At 44.7% G+C, this 22,229-nt stretch overlaps 1 protein-coding gene across 1 annotated transcript in view; it reads right to left on the bottom strand.

The window, feature by feature from the left end:
• SEMA5A (semaphorin 5A) overlaps nucleotides 1-22,229 on the bottom strand; it is a 368,380-nt gene that overhangs the window by 303,523 nt on the left and 42,628 nt on the right. Inside the window, exon 2 of the mRNA XM_077749424.1 lies at nucleotides 6,882-7,078. Within this exon, the coding sequence (XP_077605550.1) occupies nucleotides 6,882-7,002 (121 nt within the window). The 5' untranslated portion in view covers nucleotides 7,003-7,078. The remainder of the gene's footprint in view (nucleotides 1-6,881; nucleotides 7,079-22,229) is intronic.

Here is a 22,229-nt window from a genome sequence, read left to right as displayed (position 1 = left end):
GAGGGGAATTAACAGTGCCTTGCTTGATTCTGCAGAAAGGGGTAACCTTAGGCACCATTACCACTAAGCACTGCCTGCTAAGACACTGAAGAAAGCTTCCAGATTAGTCATGATATTCAGGCTCCAAGGCACAGACAGCCTAAGTGTGGCATGACTCACTCCACCAGTTGTCTTCCTCTGTGCATACTGTGAAACTGTTCCCCATAAACCAATTCCTATAAATGGAGCACATTCTAAATAGCAAGCGTGCTGGGTAAACTTTAATCAATAAACAAACAAAGGCAGAATACGGCCTTAAGTGGACATTAAACATTTAAAACTCATTTCAGGGATGGTTATGAGGCGCAGTCAGCATGCTGAGAAACATGCTTTCTTGAAGGGTCACTATTTTTTCCCTCTTTATTGGAACAGACATTTAAGCAAACGACAAGGACATAAGTGTAAATGGTATGGCTGCAACGGGTCAGGGTGTTTTAGCAGCCCCTGCACAGTCAAGGATAAATATTCCAGGACATGCAGTCAAGGGAGTAACCTTGCAAACACAGCAAGCTGTTAGAGCGTGTTGAGCAATGAACTCTACTAGACAAGGGAAGCCCACAGTGGCAAATATTTTACCGCGGATGGGGGGAAAAAAAGATCCTGCCAGCATCTTCTGCATAGCCAGGTAAATCGAATCAAGACTTCAATAAAGCTTGCTTAGTTGTATTAAGACATTACTGTAGCATCTGGTCCACTTCATTAGTAGCCTCTTGTGCAGGGCGCCTCCAATGTATAACATTAAATCATGACATTTGAAGTGTACGCAGAACTCAAGATTTTAAAAGTCAAGAATATCCGTTCCTTCCTTTATTTCTCCCGTATCAACATTGCATCCGCCTTTTCAAACAATCTGGTAGAGTTGCGCCTCATACAAGAGTGTTCATGTAGCACAGCAATGGCCACTTGCTGAGCTCTAACATGAGCCATTTCAAGGATGAACGGGGCTCCTAACATCGCCGAGGGGATCTCTGGGGTATATTCTGATCAACAGCCTTGCCCCTTCTTCAGAGAAGCACTTCCTTCCTAAAGCCCCCATGCCCTTGGCCCATGGCCTGCTCACTCCTTCTCAGCCAAGGTGAAGGTCCTCAGACACCCCCTCCCCTTCCACCCACCAACTTCCCTGCATCCTGGGTACCCTAGACTCCCTCCCTCCAGACTCACTGGAGGTGGGTCTGCTTCCTGTAAGCTAATCCCCCACCTGTGCCCAGTATCCTATCCCCTCCCACAACCCTGGGGACTCTGTCCAGTCAATTATCTCCCCCTCTCTTCTCACTTCAGCCTCTTCCTTCACCTGGCTTTTCCCCATCACCACTTTAGGATGATTAAGTAATGCTCCCTTAAAAGCTGTCTCCTGCTCTCACGTCCCTGCTGGCTGAGTCAATAACTGTCTCCTTTTATACCTACTTCTTCACCTCACATGTCTCTCTGCCCATTACCATTTAGTCTCCTGCCCCAGCACGGTCCTCAAACTTCTCTGATAAATGCCACTTATTACAGATTGAATCATGCTCCCCAAAACATCTGTGGAAGTCCTAACCTGAGTACCTGTGAATGTAACCTTAGTTGGAAACAGGGCCTTTTCAGATATAATTAGTTAGAATGAGATCATGCTGGGTGAGGAGCCCCAAATCCAATGTGTCTAGTGTCTTTGTAAACAGAGAAGCAGGTGAAAACACAGAGCCGCACGAGGAGAAGGCCACGTGGGTACAGACTGAGCCTGGAGGGATGCATCCACAAGCCTGGGAACGGGGACAACTCCCAGAGGGTACGAAGGGGCAAAGAAGGATACTTGCCTAGAGCCTTCAGAGAAAGCATGGCCTACTGACGCCTTAGGCTTTTTTATCTCTAGCATCGAGAACAGTAAGAGAAGGTATTTTGGTTGTTTGAAGCCACCGGGCTAGTGTATTTTGTTACAGGAGCCCTAGGAAACCAAGGCACAGATCATCACCCAGGAAGGTCCAGGGAAAACAAGGATGACCTGGTTACTCTGTCCTCTGGCCCACATCTAGTTTGAAGTCTTCACATGAGATACGTGGGCAGCCTCCTCCCTCTTGAAAAGCTCTCCTTTCTTGGATCCATTGATGCCCTGCTCTCACCTAGACAAGCCATCTGACAGCAGGTAGGAACTCAACTTTCCTCATCTAAAATCATCATTTTAGAGGCGCCTGGGTGTTCAGTCGGTTGAGTGTCTGACTATGGCTCAGGTCATGATCTCATGGTTCATGGGTTCGAGCCCCATGTCGGGCTCTGTGCTGACAGCTAGTTCAGAGCCTGCAATCTATTTCAGATCCTGTATCTCCCTCTCTCTCTGACCCTCCCCTGCTCATGCGCTCGCTCTCTCTCTCTCTCAGAAATAAATAAAACATAAAACAAATTTAAAAAAAAATAAAATCAACATTTTAGGGCCACCTGGGTGGCTCAGTCAATTAAGTGTCTGACTCCAGCTCAGGTCATGATCTCATGGTTTATGGGTTTGAGCCCTGCATCAGGCTCTGTACTGACAACGTGGAGCCTGCCTGAAGCCTCTCCCTCTCTCTCTGTCCCTCCCCTGTTTTCTCTCTCTCTCTCAAAATACATAAACTTTAAAAAATAAATAAAAAAATAAAAATAAAATCATTATTTTAGATTCCCTTTCTTTCTTACATATGGATTCAACAGCCAAGAACTTGGAAATCATACTTAGTCCCTTCTCCTTCCTGTCCCACATCCATTAAATCATCAACACATTCTTTACATTTCTCCGATTCACCTAATTCTTTTTTTTCATGTTTTATTTATTTTTGAGAGAGACAAAGTGCAAGTGGGGAAGGGACAGAGAGAGAGAGAGAGAGAGAGAATCTGAAGCAGGGTCCAGGCTCTGAGCTGTCAGCACAGAGCCTGACACAGGGGCTCAGACTCATGAACTGTGAATCATGACCTGAGCTGAAGTTGGACGCTTAACTGACGGAGCTACCCAGGTGCCACTAGAATTCACTTAAGTCTTCACATTTCTCCTACCACTCCCTGAGCTTAGTTCCTCGTGACCGCTCCCTCAGGTCATGGCGGCAACCTCAGAATGAGCTCTCCCTGCTGCCATCCTGAACATGGAGCCTATCCAGATGGGGGGAACTTCTTAAGGGGTCTTCAGATGCCTGACAATATTGAAACCCTCAAACTACTAGCTTCATCTCTCTCCACCTCCTTTCCATAACCTAAACTAGGATTTCATGGCTTCCTGTACAGAACACTGGCCAGGACCCGCTAGGTTCCCCTTCTTCACTTCAGGGCTTCTGCACCTGCTCTTTTTCTCTTCCTGAGACACCTCGCCATTCATCAGATTCATAAACACCCTCTACCAATCATTTGGGACTCAGCTCTGCTGTTGACTCAGCCCAAATCTTTAACCACTCTCCTGAAGCCTGGGCCATCTGGTTCAGATGCCCCTCTCCTGGGCTCCCACAGCACCCAACAAAGACACCCACTAAGAACCTTAATAGAATATAATGCAGTGTTCCTTTTGGTTTATATTCTCAGAGATATCCTCAACCCTTAAAGGGGACTGTATTTTTTTCTCTACCTCCTCAGTCTTTAGCACAGACAATGCTACATAACAGGTACCTGTTAAATGTTTGTTGAATATTTGCTCCAAGTTAAACACGCGCTAATTAAAATTAGGTGGAGAGGTCACTTACGAACTATGGGATTAGTCCAAATCCCAAGGTCCGGTAGTGCGCCCCACTGGGAAGGCTGGCGGGAAAGAGATGCTCGTATCCAGGGCGATGAGAACACAATATGGTGTGATCTTCCTGAAAGGGAGTTGGGCAATGTCTAGCAAAACCACACATGCATTCACCCTTTAACCTAGCAATGCCAGTGCTAGGACTCTCTTCCAGTGGTCCCCTTGCAAGGGATGAAGAGATGTTTGTAAGAGGCATTACTTCTTGTAACACCATCCGTGACCACAAGGGACAGAAAATAACCTAGACATCTCTCAGTAGGAAGGTGTTGAATACACTATGGTTCATCACACAGTGCAGAGCTATGTGGCCGTGAAAAGGAATGACATAAAGTCCATTACTAAGGAAGGGACCCCAGGATACACCACTAGGCAGAGAACAGAAGCATGGACCAAATATAGAAGTAAAAGATTAGCTAAATGTAGACAGAGAACGGGGTGGAGAAAACACAAGTGAAGCCATTTTCTCTAAATATTCATTGCCTCGTCAATGAAACTTCGAAACTACTACCTAATAATGTAAATTTTAAAATTTTCCAAAGCTGAAACACAGGACATGAACTGGGTTTTGAGTTGGTAGCACAACCACACAAGACACAATTATTTCAAGTGATCTCAAAGTAGTCACATTGTTTTCATTTCCCAAGGAAACCCGTAGCCCGAGAACTAAAAGAAGAGAAGTGGATGATCTCACAGCGTTTTCAGTAGTCAAACACGACTGGCGCTGCTTGAAACTCGCTCTGAAAGCATGCAGCGAATGCAGCAGGAAGAGGCAAAGCAACAATCAAGTGGGTTGCAGACTCAGGATTCTGTGCCTGGGAGTAAAAGACACAGACATAAGGTGGAAGAGGTTCAGAAAAGCCCTAGAGACGGGCTGGAGGTATCCAGAGGAAATCATGGTGTCTTCTCAGAAAGTTTCCTTTAGCTCCGTACCTGGAAAAGACCCAAAACTGGGGAAGGCCAGGCTTAAAGGAGCCCAAAATGGCTGACACTCAGGCCTACAGAAGGAAATGGCCGAAGGGGGTCAGCAACATCTTCTTTTCCCAGAGAGTACGTGAGCTCTCAAAGGCGACCTGGGCTATGTCAGGGGAGCTCAGGAGGCAACTTTAAGAGACTTCCTTCCATGCGCTTCAAATGAGAGGATTTCACCACCCATAAGCATAAAAACTGTAATGGCTTCAAATATCTGAAATGTTAAAATCCACATATTGATGATGATTCTAATAGCCAAAATAAGAAAAAAACACAAAACTAAACATAACATCTTTGTCCCCTTTGGGTAAAATCAGAGAACCAACTAACTAGTCAAAAAAAAAACAAGGAAAGGAAAGGAAAAAGCATAAAAGCATTAATTCTGCCTTTCCTACATGAGTGTGTCCTCAAGTATTCACATAGTTGATAAGGCAAAGTTGCTTTTTACGGAAGTATTCTTGCTGTTAAATGAAAAAAGAATAATACAGTTGGGAAATTCCAGCTTCACATGCATGAACGCATTGGTAGATGTAGGCCGTGACCATCACTGACTGCTAATTTCACGCCCCGACATTACCTGCCTCCCGACAGAAGGACACCATAGCATCCATGACACAGTAGAGACAGAAGGAGACGAACCTGAATCTAAGCTGCCTCCTGATACTACTCTGAATTTACACAAATATCCGGGGTGGAGGAACATCTGAACGCCAAGGGGCTACACTTGGCCAAATCCAGACTGTGGGAAACTCTGTGGGACAAAGAGCTCGGATTCCTTCTGTAATTAATTTGCACGGGGAGCAACAGCCACAGCCAGACAGCGGAAGATTAGAAGAGTCTCAGGAACCATACCAGCCAATCGCAATGGATCAACNGCATCGGCATTCACGAGACCTCGGGGATCTGGATCTCACGATGCTCACTGGAGATCAGATGACTTTATGGAATTGAGGGGTTTTTTGCTTTTGCCTTTTTTTTTTCTTTTGTCTGATGTGTTAATGGTGCTGAGAATCCCCTTTCTTTGACAGGTAAGAAGTAAAATTTTATAGATATATTTATATGGTTTCTTGGATTTGCTTCAAAGTAATTTGGTGGGTGTGAGGTGGAGCATATGTAGGAATTTAGGTAAAAAATAGTGGGCCCTGAATTAATAAATGTTGGGTTACAATGCACCTGGAAGGCTCAGTTGGTTAAGTGTCCGACTTCAGCTCAGGTCATGACCTCGTGGTCCGTGAGTCCGAGCCCCGCATGGGGTTCTGTGCTGACAGCTTACAGCCTGGAGTGAGCCTGAAGCCTGCTTTGTATTCTGTGTCTCCCTCTCTCTCTGTCCCTCCCCCACTCATGCTCTGTCTCTCTCTGCCTCTCAAAAATGCATAAACATTAAAAAATTTTTAAATAATAAAAATAAATATTGGCTTGATGTTCCTTAGACTATTGTTTCTGGTTTTGCATATATTTGACATTTTTCAGGATGTAAAGTTCAAAACATAGCAAAACATAATACTATTTATTAGGTGAATTATTAAAATATAGTGTCTCATTCATTATAGTTTGCTTCGCAATAGAACTGTAAGTTCCTTGAGGACAGGGACAAAGACTAATCTATTTTTCATCCTGAAAGTTTAGAGTGCCCAGGGTAGAAAGAGTCTCGAATAAATTTTCATAAATAAAAGAATGAATGACTGGATATAGACACTGGTTAATTAATCCTACAGCTACTTGAGACATTAAATCAGTTCTATCTGCCATGCGATTCCAGAGAGAGACCAAGGTGTACATTTGATGTTAAAACTAAGGTTGTGTTGGGAATTGCTAAAGTGAAGAATTCTTTGCTTTACTTGGTTTTGCTATTACTTCTGCAGATCACATTTTTATGCCCTGATTCAAACATGTAGGAGGCTCGCAGCAACCTTAAATAAAGGTGGCCTCAACAACGACCATGATAACTTCAATTCTCACATCTTCCTGAGACAGTGGTGATCAGTTTCGGGATAAGAAATTCCTGCAATGGGGCATTTTGTATTTTTGTTTGTATTTTAGACAACGTCTAGAACAAGGGTCACAGACAGAGCAAGAACCATGCTATTCTCGATCACTGAACGTGAGAAGTGCATTTAAGGGGTGCCCTTGCAGTCCAAGCGGGCCTGTCCCTCACCTTTATAGGAAATGACCGGGTGCTCTGTTCTCTGGCACCGAGATGCGTCGGTTTCTGGCTGGGCGAGTCTCCACCACCCCAGGCTTGAGAACAGCCATGCAATGACGCAGGTCCCCCTCATGGCGGGCAGAGGCCGTGGGCTCCGGGTAGTTGTCTCCTAACCAGAAGTTTGTCCTCCGGTCATGTGGGGAAAGTGCCTAAAACACACAAAAGAGAACAACCCGATTAATGTGAGTTCAGGTTTTCTGGAGGGGGGTCTTGTAGTAAAGCCTCATCGCTGCCTTTAAAAACAGGAGACGGGCACCTGGGTGGCTTAGTCGGTTGGGCGTCCGACTTTCGCTTAGGTCATGATCTCGCGATTCGTGGGTTCGAGCCCCGTGTCGGGCTCTGTGCTGACTGCCGGCTCAGAGCCTGGAGCCTGTTTCAGTCTGTGACTCCCTCTCTCTCTGACCCTCCCCTGCTCACACTGTCTCTCTCTCTCTCTCCTAGAAAAAAAAACCCAAAAAACAAAAAACAAAAACAGGAGAGACATCGGCACACCTGTGTGGCTCAGTCAGTTCGGTGGTGGACTCTTGATTTCAGCTCAGGTAATGATCGTACAGTTCGTGAGATCGAGCCCCACATCTGGCTCTACAATAACAGTGCTCCAACCCTGCTTGGGAGTCTCTCTCTCTCCCTCTCTCTCTGCCCTTTCCCTGCTCTTCCTGCCTCTGTCGCAAAATAACTAAGTAAACTCAAAAAGAATTTTTAAAATAAAGGGGGATCCTTCGAGTGCTTGGGCAAACTCCCCTTTTCCTAGCTGATGTTTCAGATACGTGTGAGTGTATGTGTGTGCCTCAGGACAGACCTCTCTTCTTGCCCGTGACTTTATAAAATAACCCATTTATTGTAAAAGGAGAAATGTTCAGGCCTAAGCTGTACCGAATCGTCAGGGTCAAACGCAGTTTAATATCTGTTCAGATCTGTTCAGATACTTTAATATCTGATCGCTGATGGCTCTGCCCCTCCTGACCCCCTCTAGCTACCAGGGATCTACCCGGGGAACCTCTAAGGAACTCTGCCCTTCCCTTTTTGACATCCGTAGCCCCTGTTTCACAAGGCCACGGCCACTGTCTTTTACCAACAACCCAACTGATATTATGCTACCCAACTCTTCCAAACTGCCCGTCTTTAGTGGATTTAACCTTTGAAATTTATAGATGGCCTGCTGCAGAGTTTCTGGCTAGAAATCAAGCATGACTCAAATAAAAATCCATAGTGAGCACCTACTGGGTGAAATGCAATTGCTATGCTGGGAGCTGTGAGACTTTAAAGATTATGAATAATTTAAAAGATTAATAAGCTTTAAAATAAGGTAGGCTCATAAAAATAACCATAGGCTAAGCTGTTAGAAAACTGTCGAAAGGGGCAGGGGTGCCGTGGGACCTTGGAAAGAATGCCACTGTCATTTAGAGGACCCAACGATGGGTCCCATGAGGAGTTCGTGTTTTGAGCTTAATACGGAAGGATAAAGAGGGTTTCAACAGATGCAGGTTTCTGGAAGTGCATTCCATGCCAAGGGAAGAGGGATGCAGAGGTGCCCTGGAGGGGCAAGAGGGAGGAGGTAATAACTGTTTGGGGAATGTTTTCCTGTACTTGAGCCAGACCCCGGGAGATCTAAAGGAGAGGAGTGGGAAGCAATTTAGACAGGACGTTGGGTTAAGATTTGGAAGGCACACTATATATTTGGAAGGTCTGAAGTCTCTATTTTTAGTCAACAAGCTACCACGGGATATTAACAGCACAAGAAACATTCAAAAGATTGTTCTTACAGTCGCATATGCAGGAGACTGGATAAAGAAGAGCATGGAGGTAGAGAAGTTAATTTGAAACTATGGCAACTACGCAGAAGAAAAATAAATGAAGCTGTGACTTTGGCTCGTATTAGTGTGAATAAAAATTAAGGCAAACACAGCAAACACTCAGTGTGATGGGTAAGGGGAAGTATGGCAAATTAAACATGGCCACGGCTCCTCTGACCTTCATCCCGTGAAACCTGCATTTATGCTCATTCTCCTGAATCTGGATTGGCTCCATGACTGCTCTGTTCAACCAAATTTAACTGAAGTGACACTATGATCATTTCCAAGCCCAGACCTGAAGAGACTGGCAATTTCCACTTCTTGTCTCTTAGAACATATTCTCGGGGGTAGTGAGAAAACAGATCAGAAGCCCAACTACCTGGAGACAGCCAGGTTACAGAGACCACATATAGGGACTGCTACAGACATTTCTCACTGAGGCCAACTTCCTAGCCTCCCCCGCCCCCCATATGTGAGTAAAGCTGAAACTCACTGAGTAACTTCAGTATCATGAGAGCAAAAGAATCACCCAATTGAGTGATTCAATTCCTACCAAAATTCCTAACCCTCAAATTATAGAATATAAAAAAAATGGCGGATGTTCTAATCTGCTACATTTGAGCAAAAAGAAAGTAAGGAGACACAAATAGACTCAAGATAGAGAATACAGGTGACCACAAGAGTAGTAATGCCCCACATCTCAGTAATAATCAACTAGAGAACTTCATTCAGATGAGAATATGATCATTTAGTTTTGTATGTGTTCAGTATAGGACACTGAGAGAATATTTCACAAAACGCAGAAGATTGCTGATAACCCAGGTTGGGTGCTCAGAAAGAAAAACAGGAATTCAGAGACAGCACGCAAGGTCTGGGATGCTTTCTCTTATGGACATTGTGGGTGTGGCTAAGATTCACCAGGGGAAAGCATGGAAAGAAAAGAAAGGGCTAAAGAGAACTGTCTGCTGGGAAATGGTAATTTAACAAGTGACCCCACAAATAGACAGGAAGGCAAATAGAGATGGAGGCACGACACAGGGCCACATGGAAGTCCAGTTAGGCTGGAGAAATTACACATTTAAAAAAATTTTTTTAATGATTTTTATTTGTGACAGAGAGAGAGAGAGAGAGAGAGAGAGACACAGCATGAGCGGGGGAGGGTCGGAGAAAGAGGGAGATACAGAATCTGAAGTAGCTCCAGGCTCTGAGCTGTCAGCACAGAGCCCGATGTGAGGCTCCAACCCACGAACTGTGAGATCATCACCTGAGCTGAAGTTGGATGTTCAACCGACTGAGCCACCCAGGTGCCCGAGAATTACACATTTTAAAAACAGGCCTGGTCAACTATACCCTGAGGAGGCAGAGCAAAACCATTAGCTTTATTTATTTTTTCAAGTTTTTATTTAAATTCTAGTTAGTCAACATACAGTGTAATAACGGTTTCAGGAGTTGAATTAGGAATTCATCACTTACATAGAACACCCAGTGCTCCTCACAATAAGCACCCTCCTTAGGACACATCACCCATTTGGCCCATCCCCCGCCCACCTCCCTCCATCGATCCTCAGTTGTTCTCTATCGTTAAGAGTTTCTTGTGGTTTGTTTCCTCTCTTCTCTTACCCCCCTTCCCTTATGTTCATCTGTTTTGTTTTACTTCCACATATGAGCGAAAGCATGTGATATTTGTCTTTCTCTGACTGACTTATTTCACTTCGCACAGTACACTCTACCTCCATCCACGTCACTGTAAAGGGCAAGATTTCATTCTTTTTGATGGCTAAGTCATAAAGGCCATCCATTAGCTTTAGGACCAGATGGAGAAAAACTGGGACAGAACATACATGGCCACCTCGAAGGCTAAGTAACAAAAAAAAAAAAAATTCAGTGAAATCACTAAGCATTGAAAGATCAAAGTTAAGGGAAGTCCAAGGTCAAGAAGACAGCCAAATGTGGCTTCTTTTCTAGTAAGTGGGGAGTAGAGAAGAAATTGGAGGTTTAAACATTAAAAAAAATTAAAAAAAAAAAAAAAAAAAAGAAATTGGAGGTTTAAGAGGGAGTGGAGCTCTTAAGGTAGAAAAAGACCCAGAAAATACTAAGGCAGCAAACTATGAGAATCCTCGTAAAGAAATTGGTTTTGAATGAAAGAAAAGAACCCTTGTCTTAAAAGTGTACATATGAATATATGGTGTGATTCCAAGGTAGGTAAAACATAAGGTTGAGGGTACATGAAATTCACAGTCTCTTATTTTGACTCCCGCTCATTCAATGCTCCCATTGACAAAAATAGTCAAGTTGGGCAGAGAAGAGTTGAGACTCCAAATCACGATGAGGCCAGAGTATGCCTTTTGAAGGAGGGAGAAACCCTGAGCATCCAGACTCAGGAAGGAATGGAGAGGTAAATTAAGAGCCAAGGGCACACCTGTCCAGCGGGTCCTCATCCCTGCCCAGGCTCAGCTCATGGTAATGGACAATGAGTCACAAGTGTTGTTTCCTGGGTTATAAAATTAAAAGTATGATTAACTGCATTCTTGGAAAAGGGGCATGGTCCACACAAGTGGAGGCTGCCCTAGAACTCCAGTCTAGACGTAAACGCATGGACCAGTCCCTATTTTCCTACCCTTCGGACCTGAGACTAGGACATGAAGTTTCACCAAATGAAGTATGTTAACATAGAACACCCATCAGAGGTGTGTTTTAGACGTCACTTTGTTCTGTTCCAAGCAAGGAGATCTGAAGTGCTGGCATGAGCCTATTCAGGGAAGGCTGCAGGTAGATTATCATTGCTCTGATACAACTGACAATTTGAAAACAAATTGGTGATTGGGGTGCCTGAGGGGCTCAGTCAGTTAAGCAACTGACTCTTGATGTTGACTCAGGTCATGACCTCACAGTTCGAGAGTTTGAGCCCTGAGTCGGGCTCTGTGCTGACAGTGTGGAGCCTGCTTGGGATTCTCTCTCTCCTCCTCCCTCTCTCTTTGCCCCTCCTTGCCTCTCTCTCTCAAATTAAATAAACTTGAGAAAATTGGCGGTGATAAAAATGCCATGGGAAGAATAATCAAAGTAACAATTAACTTGCATTAAGTACGAGCTCTGGGACAGGTATGATACCAAGCTCTTACACTCATGCCTGGTGCCCAACAGGCCCCGGAAGTCATAGCTTTGACCCATGTTCTCCCTGAACAACACTCCATCACAGAGAGGGATTAGCGCACTGCCCCGCCTTGACCTCCGAGACCAAACTCGGGTCAACTAGGAGCTAAGCGCAAATTCGTCCCTTGCACATAGTTTTTCAATGTGTCAGGAACAGGCCAACACACAATCCCTTTCTGTTAACTGTGAAACAAGTCTGGCAGATCCACAGCCAACCAGAACTGCCCTACGCTGAGGGCAGCCATCCCTCCCATCCCCAGGCTAACATGGTCACCTCCTGAAGGAAAGGTAGAGAGACACAACACAAGTGCCTGGCACGTGCCTTCCCGGGGATGTGGAAAGGGACAATTAGAGAAGAGGGACATGCCCTCTCAAGTACAAGAGCAGCTAAAAGGGGACACATAGCTCGACGGTAATCAGGTGAAATTATATGTTTGCTGCGGTAACCTAAGGAAAGCACATTTAATGAGAACAGGTGATTTTTAGAGGTTTGTAATTTTCAGACGATAACATGTTACCTTTTTTCTCAAAATAAAGATGCTATAAACAGCCGTCCTGGTAAGGGGCCAGGGAGCGACATTCGGTCTTCACTAAGAGGGGACTTTTCTGAGCATGTCACCCTGTGAGGCTAATTCCTTGACTAGTCTTATACTCCAAATAGGTTTAGACCTTGATAGTAGGTCCCTCCATCCTGGACTCTGCAATTTTAACTTCCTCTGAATATAATAAAGTTCTTGCCTCTTGGGGGGGGCATGTTTATGTCAGGGTTCAGCGCTCTATCTCAGCACTACTGACATTTACCACCAGATAATTATTTGCTCTGGATTTAGCCGCATCCCTGGCCTCTATCCACTCAATGTCAGGAGCACCCCCGACTCCACGTACGCCAACCAAAATTGTCTCCATTGCCAAATCACCCCCGGTTGAGAACTTGTGGTTTATATGCATCCTAATCCCTCTCCTCTTTAGAAATTAAGCAAGCTATCATCACTTGAAAGGTTATTTTAAAATACGCTTATATAAATCACCCAACTGACTTTGTATTGACTCATTTCAGCAAAACTCCAATAAAAATGAAAGTCGTGTTAATTACACCCACTTGCTACATTGGGGAAATACATTATGAAGGAACTTCCGAAGGATCAATTTCAATAAAAGTTGTTCTGATTTTATCCTGACACCTCTGGAAAATTAAAACTATATTAGGGGATTTCATGCTAAACAAATGATTTTGCTAACAGGAAGATTTAGCCCAACAGGCTGATCTGGGCTTCAAAATAAAAACATTTCTGTTGCTTCTACTTCAAAATCCCTGAAGCCTTCCTTTTAGTTTCCTGATGTGGGTGGAACTCTCTATAAGCTCGATCTAAATAAGCGAAACTCTGTATGTAAGTGTTTGGGCAATAAATAACATTTCCCATTCACACCCACACTGCAAATGAAAAGGCTCCAGTGAACAAAAAACTAACTGTTCCGTTTAGTTTGGAAAAAAAAATGTTGTCAGATAAAAAAGAAATCAAAAGAATGAAAGCTTACACAAAAAGTTTTGCTTAGGGAACAAAGTCTAACCAGTTATTAATAACAACAGACCCAAAATAAGTTTAATGTACTTCTGGGCAGGGGAAGCTGTGTTTCTTCCGGGCTTCAGACCTACCAGAATGTTTAGAAGTGGCCGGATCTACTGGTGCGATTCAGAATCCACAGAAACTCTCTGGCCCGGCTCCTACCTGATAGGTTTCAGGACATTCTTTGAATGAAGGAGGCAGATAGGGAACAAAGTCAGGGAGTTGATGGAGGGACTCGGGTAGTCAGACCCCAACGCCTGCCCGCCTACAGTGCCACAGTCCATATCAAAGGGCTGAGGTCAGTGTCAAGCATGTGCCTCTTAATTGTAAGAAGTCGGTCTACAGTGACATCTGAAACAGGGGCGCTTAGGTGGCTTACTCGGTTAAGTGCCCAACTTCAGCTCAGGTCATGATCTCGCAGTTTGTGAGTCTGAGCCCTGTGTGGGACTCTGTGCTGACAGGTCGGAGCCTGGAGCCTGCTTTGGATCCTGTGTCTCCCTCTTTCTCTGCCTCTCTCTCTCTTGCTCTCTCTCAAAAATAATTAAAAAGAAAAAAAGGAACACAAACAGCACAATTGTAGGAGGGGAGGGACAGACATCTCTGCAGGGTCTGTGTGCATCGATCTTTCCACCTGTTGGCCCTATTCCAGCACGGCAGATGAACTGCTTCCCCAGAGACTAAAGTCCCAGCCCAAACTGAAGGCAGCATCCCTTCACCCTGCACATCCTCCAAGCGCGGCGTCCTTTGCACAACTCTCAGCTGCTGCTGCTAGGTCGACAGCCCTGCCCAGGAACATAGCTTGGTCTTCAGCAGATCACACGGGATGAACTGTTGGCATGGAAATGGCCAGGGTCTTAGGAAGTGTCATTATTAACTGAGCCAACCACACCGAAGGGTGTCACCTGTGGTCAAGAGACCGCCCTCCAGCATAGCAGGGTAAAGATGACGGCGACACAGTCCAGGCTTCCTTCACTGTCTTCGAGGGAAGATAGGGTGCCCTTTCACCAACAGGCCGTCCACTAATTCCACATCCACTCCTCCCACTGCAGACGCTTCCCATCGGCCTCTCTGGCCCAACCAGGGTCCCCAGAGTAAGTGCCGCACACTCATCAGTACCTTTGCTGATGCTACGGGCCCCATGCCTGCTACCTCACTGTACTTCTGCTACCCCAAGGTTCAGGCTGGCTTTCACCTCTCGCACCCACACAGGGGCCGCCCACTCCAGCCCACGTGGTGGCCCCTTTCCGGGAACCACGGAGTGCCAGTTACAGTACCCGCTTCCTCATCACCGCTGCATGTATGGTCACATAGCCAGTCCTCTTACTGACTTTGATTTATTCCATTATAAACAAGCTATGGTTATGGTCCCAAGTTCATGCGTTCAAACATGCTAAATCAGCTGTCTGCATGCATCAGGAATCACACAGCCAACATTCTATTTAGCATTTAGAATTCACCCATCCCTTGCCCTGAGCAAACAACACCGTGAGGTGGTTTGTGCAGTCCCTTGGCACAAGAGACAGGAAATGAGTCAACGACCCACTGAGTTTGAGGAGGAAGGGCTGGGGGGCGGAGGGTGGTAACATCACTGTGGCTGAGAAGGCAAAGGCTAAGTGAAGGTCAAGGATTCTATGGGTGAATGTAAGACCAGCTGAGTGAGTGGTGGCCACGTCCCGTGGTGCGGGGACACTCTGGCCCTACAGTGCACACTCGGTCTTCCTGCTCACACCAGTTTTACACGTGTGGCCACAAGTCCAAACAGCTTGACCTCCCCACCCCCCCAGGAACATAGTTTTCCCTCCAGCAAATCACAAGGGATGAACCATTGGCGGAGAAATGGCCAAGGTCTTAAGAGGTGTCATTATTAACCTAGCCAACCACACCGAAGGGTGTCACCTATGGTCAAGAAACGGCCCTCCAACACAGCAGGGCAAAGAGGACGGCGACACGGTCCAGGCACTTCCAAGTCATAGGTAAGAATAAGTGAGGCGAGTCAAAGTTTATCCTTCGATGATACAGAAGAAAGAGCAAAGTCTTAGGAAACGTAGGGAGAGGAATTCCCTCTGAATGGAGGGAGAAGACAGAAGCTACGGCTTCTGTGAGGGTTCAGATTACAGTGGTCAGAAACGCAGGAAAGAACAATCCAGGAAAATCAAAGTGCGGGCTGCGTTCAGGGCTGGAAGGAACGTATCTTGAATGAATCTATGGTCTTTCTTTACCAGAGTATCAGGTATTCAAGGCGCCAAACAGGAAATGGGATTAAATGAAGAATCAATAAGACAATAAACTTACGTTAATGCACAGTGTTCGAGTAAATAGATTCTCCTAACCTTTCTCAAAACCAATAACTGAACGTTTTATTCTTTGGGAAATGAAGTGAAATTAAAGTTTTCTTGTTATTGGATTGAGTCTATAAGGAGAATCAGAACACTCCCCAAACATACTGCATCTTCAATTATTGCATACGTTTCTTGTAAAAATTGGATCTTTTTTGAGTTACTTTAACCCATGTGCTTTGCCAACTTTCAGTAAAAAAAAGATTTAACATAAATGAATTAGAGAAATGTTTTAGGAGCATGTTAATGAAGGCACTGACTGCCCTTACTTACAGAGGGACCACTGGCTGCCACCTTCAGGTAACTGGATAAGAAGTTGGCTCCCGTTACTCCTAGATTTTTATCATATCTGAACTAAGATGGAATTTTATAACTATATAAGATGACCTCATGATATAAATTGGGAAAAAACCAAACATTAAATGATTTTATAGATTTCAATAATGGTTCGGCTCCAGTGACCTTGTTTTATATCTCTCTTCAAAGGCAATTGTTATTATAGTTTTGCCTTTTCCCCCTTGTTTAGCTCCAGATTGCCTGGAGGAACCATAAAAATAAATGAAGTCCATTAGATCAAATTATTATTTACACAAAGGCAATATTAATTTCATCTGTCAGCAGGTTTTAAAACTAAGTGAAAGTTCATTCAATCTACTTCTGTGCTAGGTAAAGAGACCAGACCCAAGAGAGAGAGAGAGAGAGAGAGGAAGGAAGGAAGGAAGGAAGGAAGGAAGGAAGGGAAGGAAGGAGAGAGAGAGAGAGAGGGAGGGAGGGAGGGACGAAGGGGGTGGGTAGTGGGGAGGGAAGAAAAAATAATGGGCCCTTCAAGGCAGCCTAACTACATCAACAATTTCTAAAAGATTTATCCAGAGACATCTCCTCTAGGCAGGAAATTCATATGGACACAATAAGAAACCAAATGATGAATGACCCACAGTGGATAAACTACTCTTCACAGCTCCCATTGGTTTTTAGTTGAGCTAAGCAAGGCTCAGAGCAACACTTTCTTCCTTGTTAACCGGAAGGTGCAACATCTAAGCCAACATGCAATCACACAACATAGCACACAACATATACAGAACGTGCAGTAATGCACAATGTAGCAGGGGAGAAGGATCCGCCCTTGTGTTTTCAGGACTGACCTTNCATTCATGCCCACTGAATTTTCCTTTCAAGATCTCCCCAAACCCCACTTCCTTGGTTTCCTTAACACCCTAACCTCCCTGTTCTTGTACATCCACAGCTCTGACTTCTCGGTCTTCCCTTTAAATGAAGGTGCACCTCAATCTCTCCTGAACGTTCCTTTCTTCTCAATCTGCACATTCTCAGTGGCCTGTGTCTTCACACTCATACAACTTTACATACTGTCTAAAACCTGCGGACTTCCAGATTTAAAACTCTCTCCGAGGCCTCTGTACATAATAGGGACACAAATCAAAATATACATCTCCCTTTAGGTGAGAGGTATCTCACCTAAAGGGAACCTCATTATCTGTCTTTACGAACTGTCTCTTTCATGTCTATTTCCTCTCATGGTTAATAAGACCATTTACTCAGATACCCAACCCACCTTCTGAGGACTCACCTGCCATTTCTCGCTCGTTCATCTTCCCAAAGCCCCCTATCATTTTGTCACTGTATCCTGACAATCCTTCCCTATCCAGCAGTCAGGCCCTTCACCCCACCCTAGCCAGCCCCCTTTATTTCTCACCTCGGAGACATCAGATGTGTCTTGACAGGTTTCCCTTCCTCCCATCCAAATCAGTGAGCTTCATCTCCGAGTTCATGTTCCCCACCTGGCCCCACTGTACATCAACACTCATTCCTTTTACAGCCTTTATCACTGGAAGCCACAGTTATCTGTGACTCTGCCTCTTTCGAAACCAGGCTGTAGAAAATCTCAACCTCCAGACAATACAGGACAGAGTACAGATGAATGATCACTGCCTGAGAAATGATTTAATATTAGGGAAGAAACAGTGTGAATCCACACACACCTCTCTCTACCTTCTTTACAATATTTATGTTCCTATCAACATGCTGTGCACGTTCTCTCTTTGTCTGTGCCTCTGCTCTTCATTGTCACAGATGTTTTATTCCTCTATTAAAATTCTCTTAACATCTGGTCCAAATACAAGGATTCCCATGGTTTTGAGAAATGTCTTTTCTAAATGTCATAATTTTCCAATTAATGGTCAAAGGGAAGAAGGGATTACGAGAGGCCGAGTGACTGAGAGAGGAAGTCTCCTGGGCCCAGAAGCACGGAAGCACAAGGAAGACATAACCGAAGTGTGTGAGCCCTGAGGGCTTTGGCTAAGTTCCTCTGAAACACCAGAATTCCTTGGAACCACTTGAAAAGTCAAAAGACAGAATAAGGAGGATATTATCATGTATTGAAGAAATGAATTCATCAAATTCATTTTTCAAGGGTGAAAATGCAAATACCTTAAAATATTATCAGATACATTTACAGATAATGGGCCGCTGGTACACTTGGAAAACACGAGCAGTATTTAACGCAAAGGGTCCTGATTTAATGTTTTCAGGTTTTAGTTGGGAACGACCCTTGTGTATGAGATCCACCAATACCTATTAGGCCCAATCGATCAGACATGTCATAGTTGAGACATCTGAGTTTATTCAAATCTGTCACTACCTTCAGTGTAAAACAAAACCAAAACAAAAACGAAACAAACAAAATAAACCCAGCAGGACTCAAGAGCTCTGCAGTAATGCCCCCTTACCCATGGGTCCTCTTCCCACAATTCCAGCTACCCATTCAGAAGCAAATGATCTTCCTTCGGACATATCGTCAGAAGGTCAAGAATAGCCTAACCCTATAAAGTAAGTACTACCAGTCTTTCCTATTTCACAGATATGGAGCCTCAAGGAGGCCCCACTGATAAATGTTCACAGGTAAATCCCTGGCCTCAAGCCCAGGGTCATCTTGCTGTACTGAAGACACCATCCCTGTCCTTCCCATATTGCTGCACTGATCGCTTTTTGACCAGGGATAACCTGGCCGAAGAGATCAGAAGACGCTCTAATTCTACCAGCGGACTTTGTGCGGGGCCTCAACATGCATTTCCTTGGGGACAGAAATGGTATGAAATAACAAGCAGCAACATCACTCACTGACCCTACAGTCAGGGACCTCACTGAGCAAGATTCAGCCCAGCCAACGATGAAAGCACCAGCCTCTGGACAACTGGGACAGCCCTCCCAGGGTCTCGTGTCATCCTCCGGCCACCATCCTGCACCCTCCTGGGGGCCTCATCCACCAGCTGGTAAATACCTGAGGCCCATCCACCTGTCCCCCAAACTGCAACCGCCAGCTGCTTTTCACTTCTACTTGAGTGACAATTACCTCCAACCAAACATGGACCAAACAACCACTGATTCTCCCCTTCCCCATGCCTGCTTCCAGAATCCCCCATCAGAGCCAGAGGTGTTTTGTTTGCTCTGATTTCCCCACAGAACACTGGGCCACACACCTGTCTTCTTCTCTCATGTCCACAGCTGAGGTCCCCAGTTAAGCTACTTCATCTCCCACCTGGACTCGGTAAGAGCTTCTCTAGTTAGTCTTGGGGCTTTTCACTCTTGCCTGCTAGAAAGTCCTTTCTCTACAGTGTAACCAGAGTGATTTTGTAAAGAATCCAAAAAAGTCTCAGAAGCAGAGACTAGAATGCTGGTCGCCAGGGGCTGGTGGGGTGGGGGGCGGGGGAGAGAAACAGGGAGACGTGGATCGAGGGGTACAAAGTTTCAGGGGTGCCTGGTGGCTCAGTGGGTTGAGCATCTGACTCTCGATTTCGGCTCAGGTCATAATCCCAGGGTTATGGGATCGAGCCCCACATCAGGCTCTGCACTGAGCCTAGAGCCTCCTCAATATTCTCTCTTTCTCCCTCTGCCTCTTCCCTGCTCGCTTTCTCTCTCAAAAGTAAAGTAAAAGTAAAGTAAAATAAAATAAAGTAAATTTTCAAAAAAGGGGTACAAAGTTTCAGTTAGGCAGGATGAATTAGCTGGGGGCCTCATGTACACATGGTGGCTATGTTAATAATACTGTATTCTATTCTCGAAATTTGCTATGACAGGAGATCTTAAATGTCCTCACCACACACACACACACACACACACACACAAAGGTAACTATGTAACGTGATGGATGTGTTACTTAGCTTGATTGTCACAATCGCTCCACAATATGGACGTGTATCAATACGTCACATTGTATGTCACAAAAATACGCAATTTTGGCCATTATGCCTCAAAAAAGCTGGGAAAAATAATGATAATAAAATATTTGTGTATTTATAAAGGAATGTATGTAGCTGCCATAAAACTACACAAAAGGAAAAAGAGTGAATCTGATTTGGTATATTTTTCCGTTTACAGCCCTGAAATACCTTCCTTCCCAACCTCCCAAAAAATGCAAACCTTGAATGCAAACCAAAAAGCACCTGTTGGTGGTCAGCCCCGCCCACTTCTGCACCTTCCCCACACTCCTGTGCGCCGTGCTCAGGCCACACGTGTGTGTACGTATGTACACACACACACACACACACACCTCCTCCTGTTTTTACTCGCTACGCTCATCACCTTTCAGACACCTGTTGGCATGTGGGCCCAGAGGGCCCTTCTCCAGGTCCTTCCAAACTGCCTCCTTCTCACTCAGATGTCATCCACTCAGAAAGGAGTCCCCAGCCAGGCCAGCAATAGCCTCTGTGTCTTACTCTCCACCCAATTCTGTGATTTTTCTCTTCATTAAACCTTCATTAAACCTACTTGAAAGCACTCCACTGCCATATTTGCTTATGGCCTATTTAACTTACTAGGATTTAAGCCTTGAACCAAGCCTTAGTCTTGTTCATTTGATAACCCCAGGGCCTAGAAGAGAGTGTGACATATAATAAATACAACTGACTGACTGACTAGGTACTAGAGGGGATAGAAACCAAGAGAGTCATTGTCCAAGTGATGAAAGACATCATTTTTTTACATCTACCTACTCTCTACCAGAGCCCTCGAATAGTGCTCACAGCAAGTTCCAGGAGAATTTCTATGAAAAGCTACAAGTTCACTGGCAGGGAATCACCGTATTACAGGTGAGATCTCACAATCACAAGTCAATAAAGACCCTGAATTCGCTACCATAAAAGCCATCTAATGATTTGCTCATAATGTGATACTATGAAAATCAGCCACGCTGGGAACATATGGTATTTTATTCTTCAGTTCATTAGCCTGAAGTGTGGAAAGGTCATTCAGGACATGACAGGAAAGGTCTCCACAGTTGAAAAGTAATCCCTAAGCGTTTTGAATTCCTGTATTTCGAAATATTAAAAGCCATGCGATGGTAGGTATGTTCAGGAAAACACAAAGGAACAATTCCTAAGCGTCAGTCCAGAGAAAGGACCGTCAGATCGCATCGATTTGGCAAGTCCCTCCCCAACGGTGAGGGGGCTTAGACAAGGCTGCAGAGGTCCGACTGCCTGCTTCTGCCCTGCAGAATGTCAAGGACTCTGCACAGTGCTCCTCTGCCTAAAACAGCCCAGTGCCCTGCCCAACGCACCAACCCCTTCTAGGGAGGAGCACTGCGGAGAGGCTGGTGCAGACTCGGAGTCCCCGTGTCCCAGTGAGCACCAACGTGAACCTTAGGCTTCAAGTTCCATCGTCTGTAACATGGAAATAAAACTCCTGGCTTAAAATTACATGAGTTAATTTGAAATGATGCAGAGTTGTCCCTAGCAATTAGGAAGCACTAAAAAAGTTGGAATAAGTATGTACAAATAAAAACTATTTAAAAAAAGAAAAGAAAAATCAGGGTGCCTGGGCGGCTCAGTCAGTTGAGTGTCTGACTCTTGATTTCCACTCAGGTCATGATCCCGGAGTCCTGGGATCTAGCACTTCCTCAGGCTCTGCGCTCTGCATGGAGATTCTCTCTCTCTCTCTCCCTCTGCCCTCTCCTCTGCTCACACTCTCTCTCTCTTTAAAAAAATAAAAGTTAATAAAAAGAAAAAAGATAAATGTTCTTTAATCTTGTAAAAGCAGAAGATCAGAGTCAATCAGAAGAGCATGTGTGACCCTTGATCTCGGGGTCATGAGTTCGAGCCCCAAGTTGAGTGTAGAGATGGCTAAATTAAAATAGCAACTTTAAAAAATAAAATAGAATAAAATAAATGAAATGGAATGAAAGAAAATAAAATGTCTAATAGATAAAATAACATGATTTCTATTTACATGTTTGTAGGTACAAAGAAACCAGCAGTCACTCCTAAGCAGGGGAGGGATTTTCTATGTAGCCTGAATTTCCAATTTATTTACTTATTTCTTTATTTTTACCACTTAAAGTCCGGAAAAATAATCAGGTTTAAAATAAATGAGCGAGGTGAGGTTAGCTTTGTGGGTTAACTCATGACCCTGGAGCCCTAAAGTGCTCCCTTCGGTTCTGTCCGGGCT

This window comes from Crocuta crocuta, unplaced genomic scaffold (assembly GCF_008692635.1).
Source record: "Crocuta crocuta isolate KB4526 unplaced genomic scaffold, BGI_CrCroc_1.0 scaffold89, whole genome shotgun sequence".
NCBI lineage: Eukaryota > Metazoa > Chordata > Mammalia > Carnivora > Hyaenidae > Crocuta > Crocuta crocuta.
Note: the sequence above shows the minus strand (reverse complement) of the source record. Positions and strands in the feature narration are given on the sequence as shown.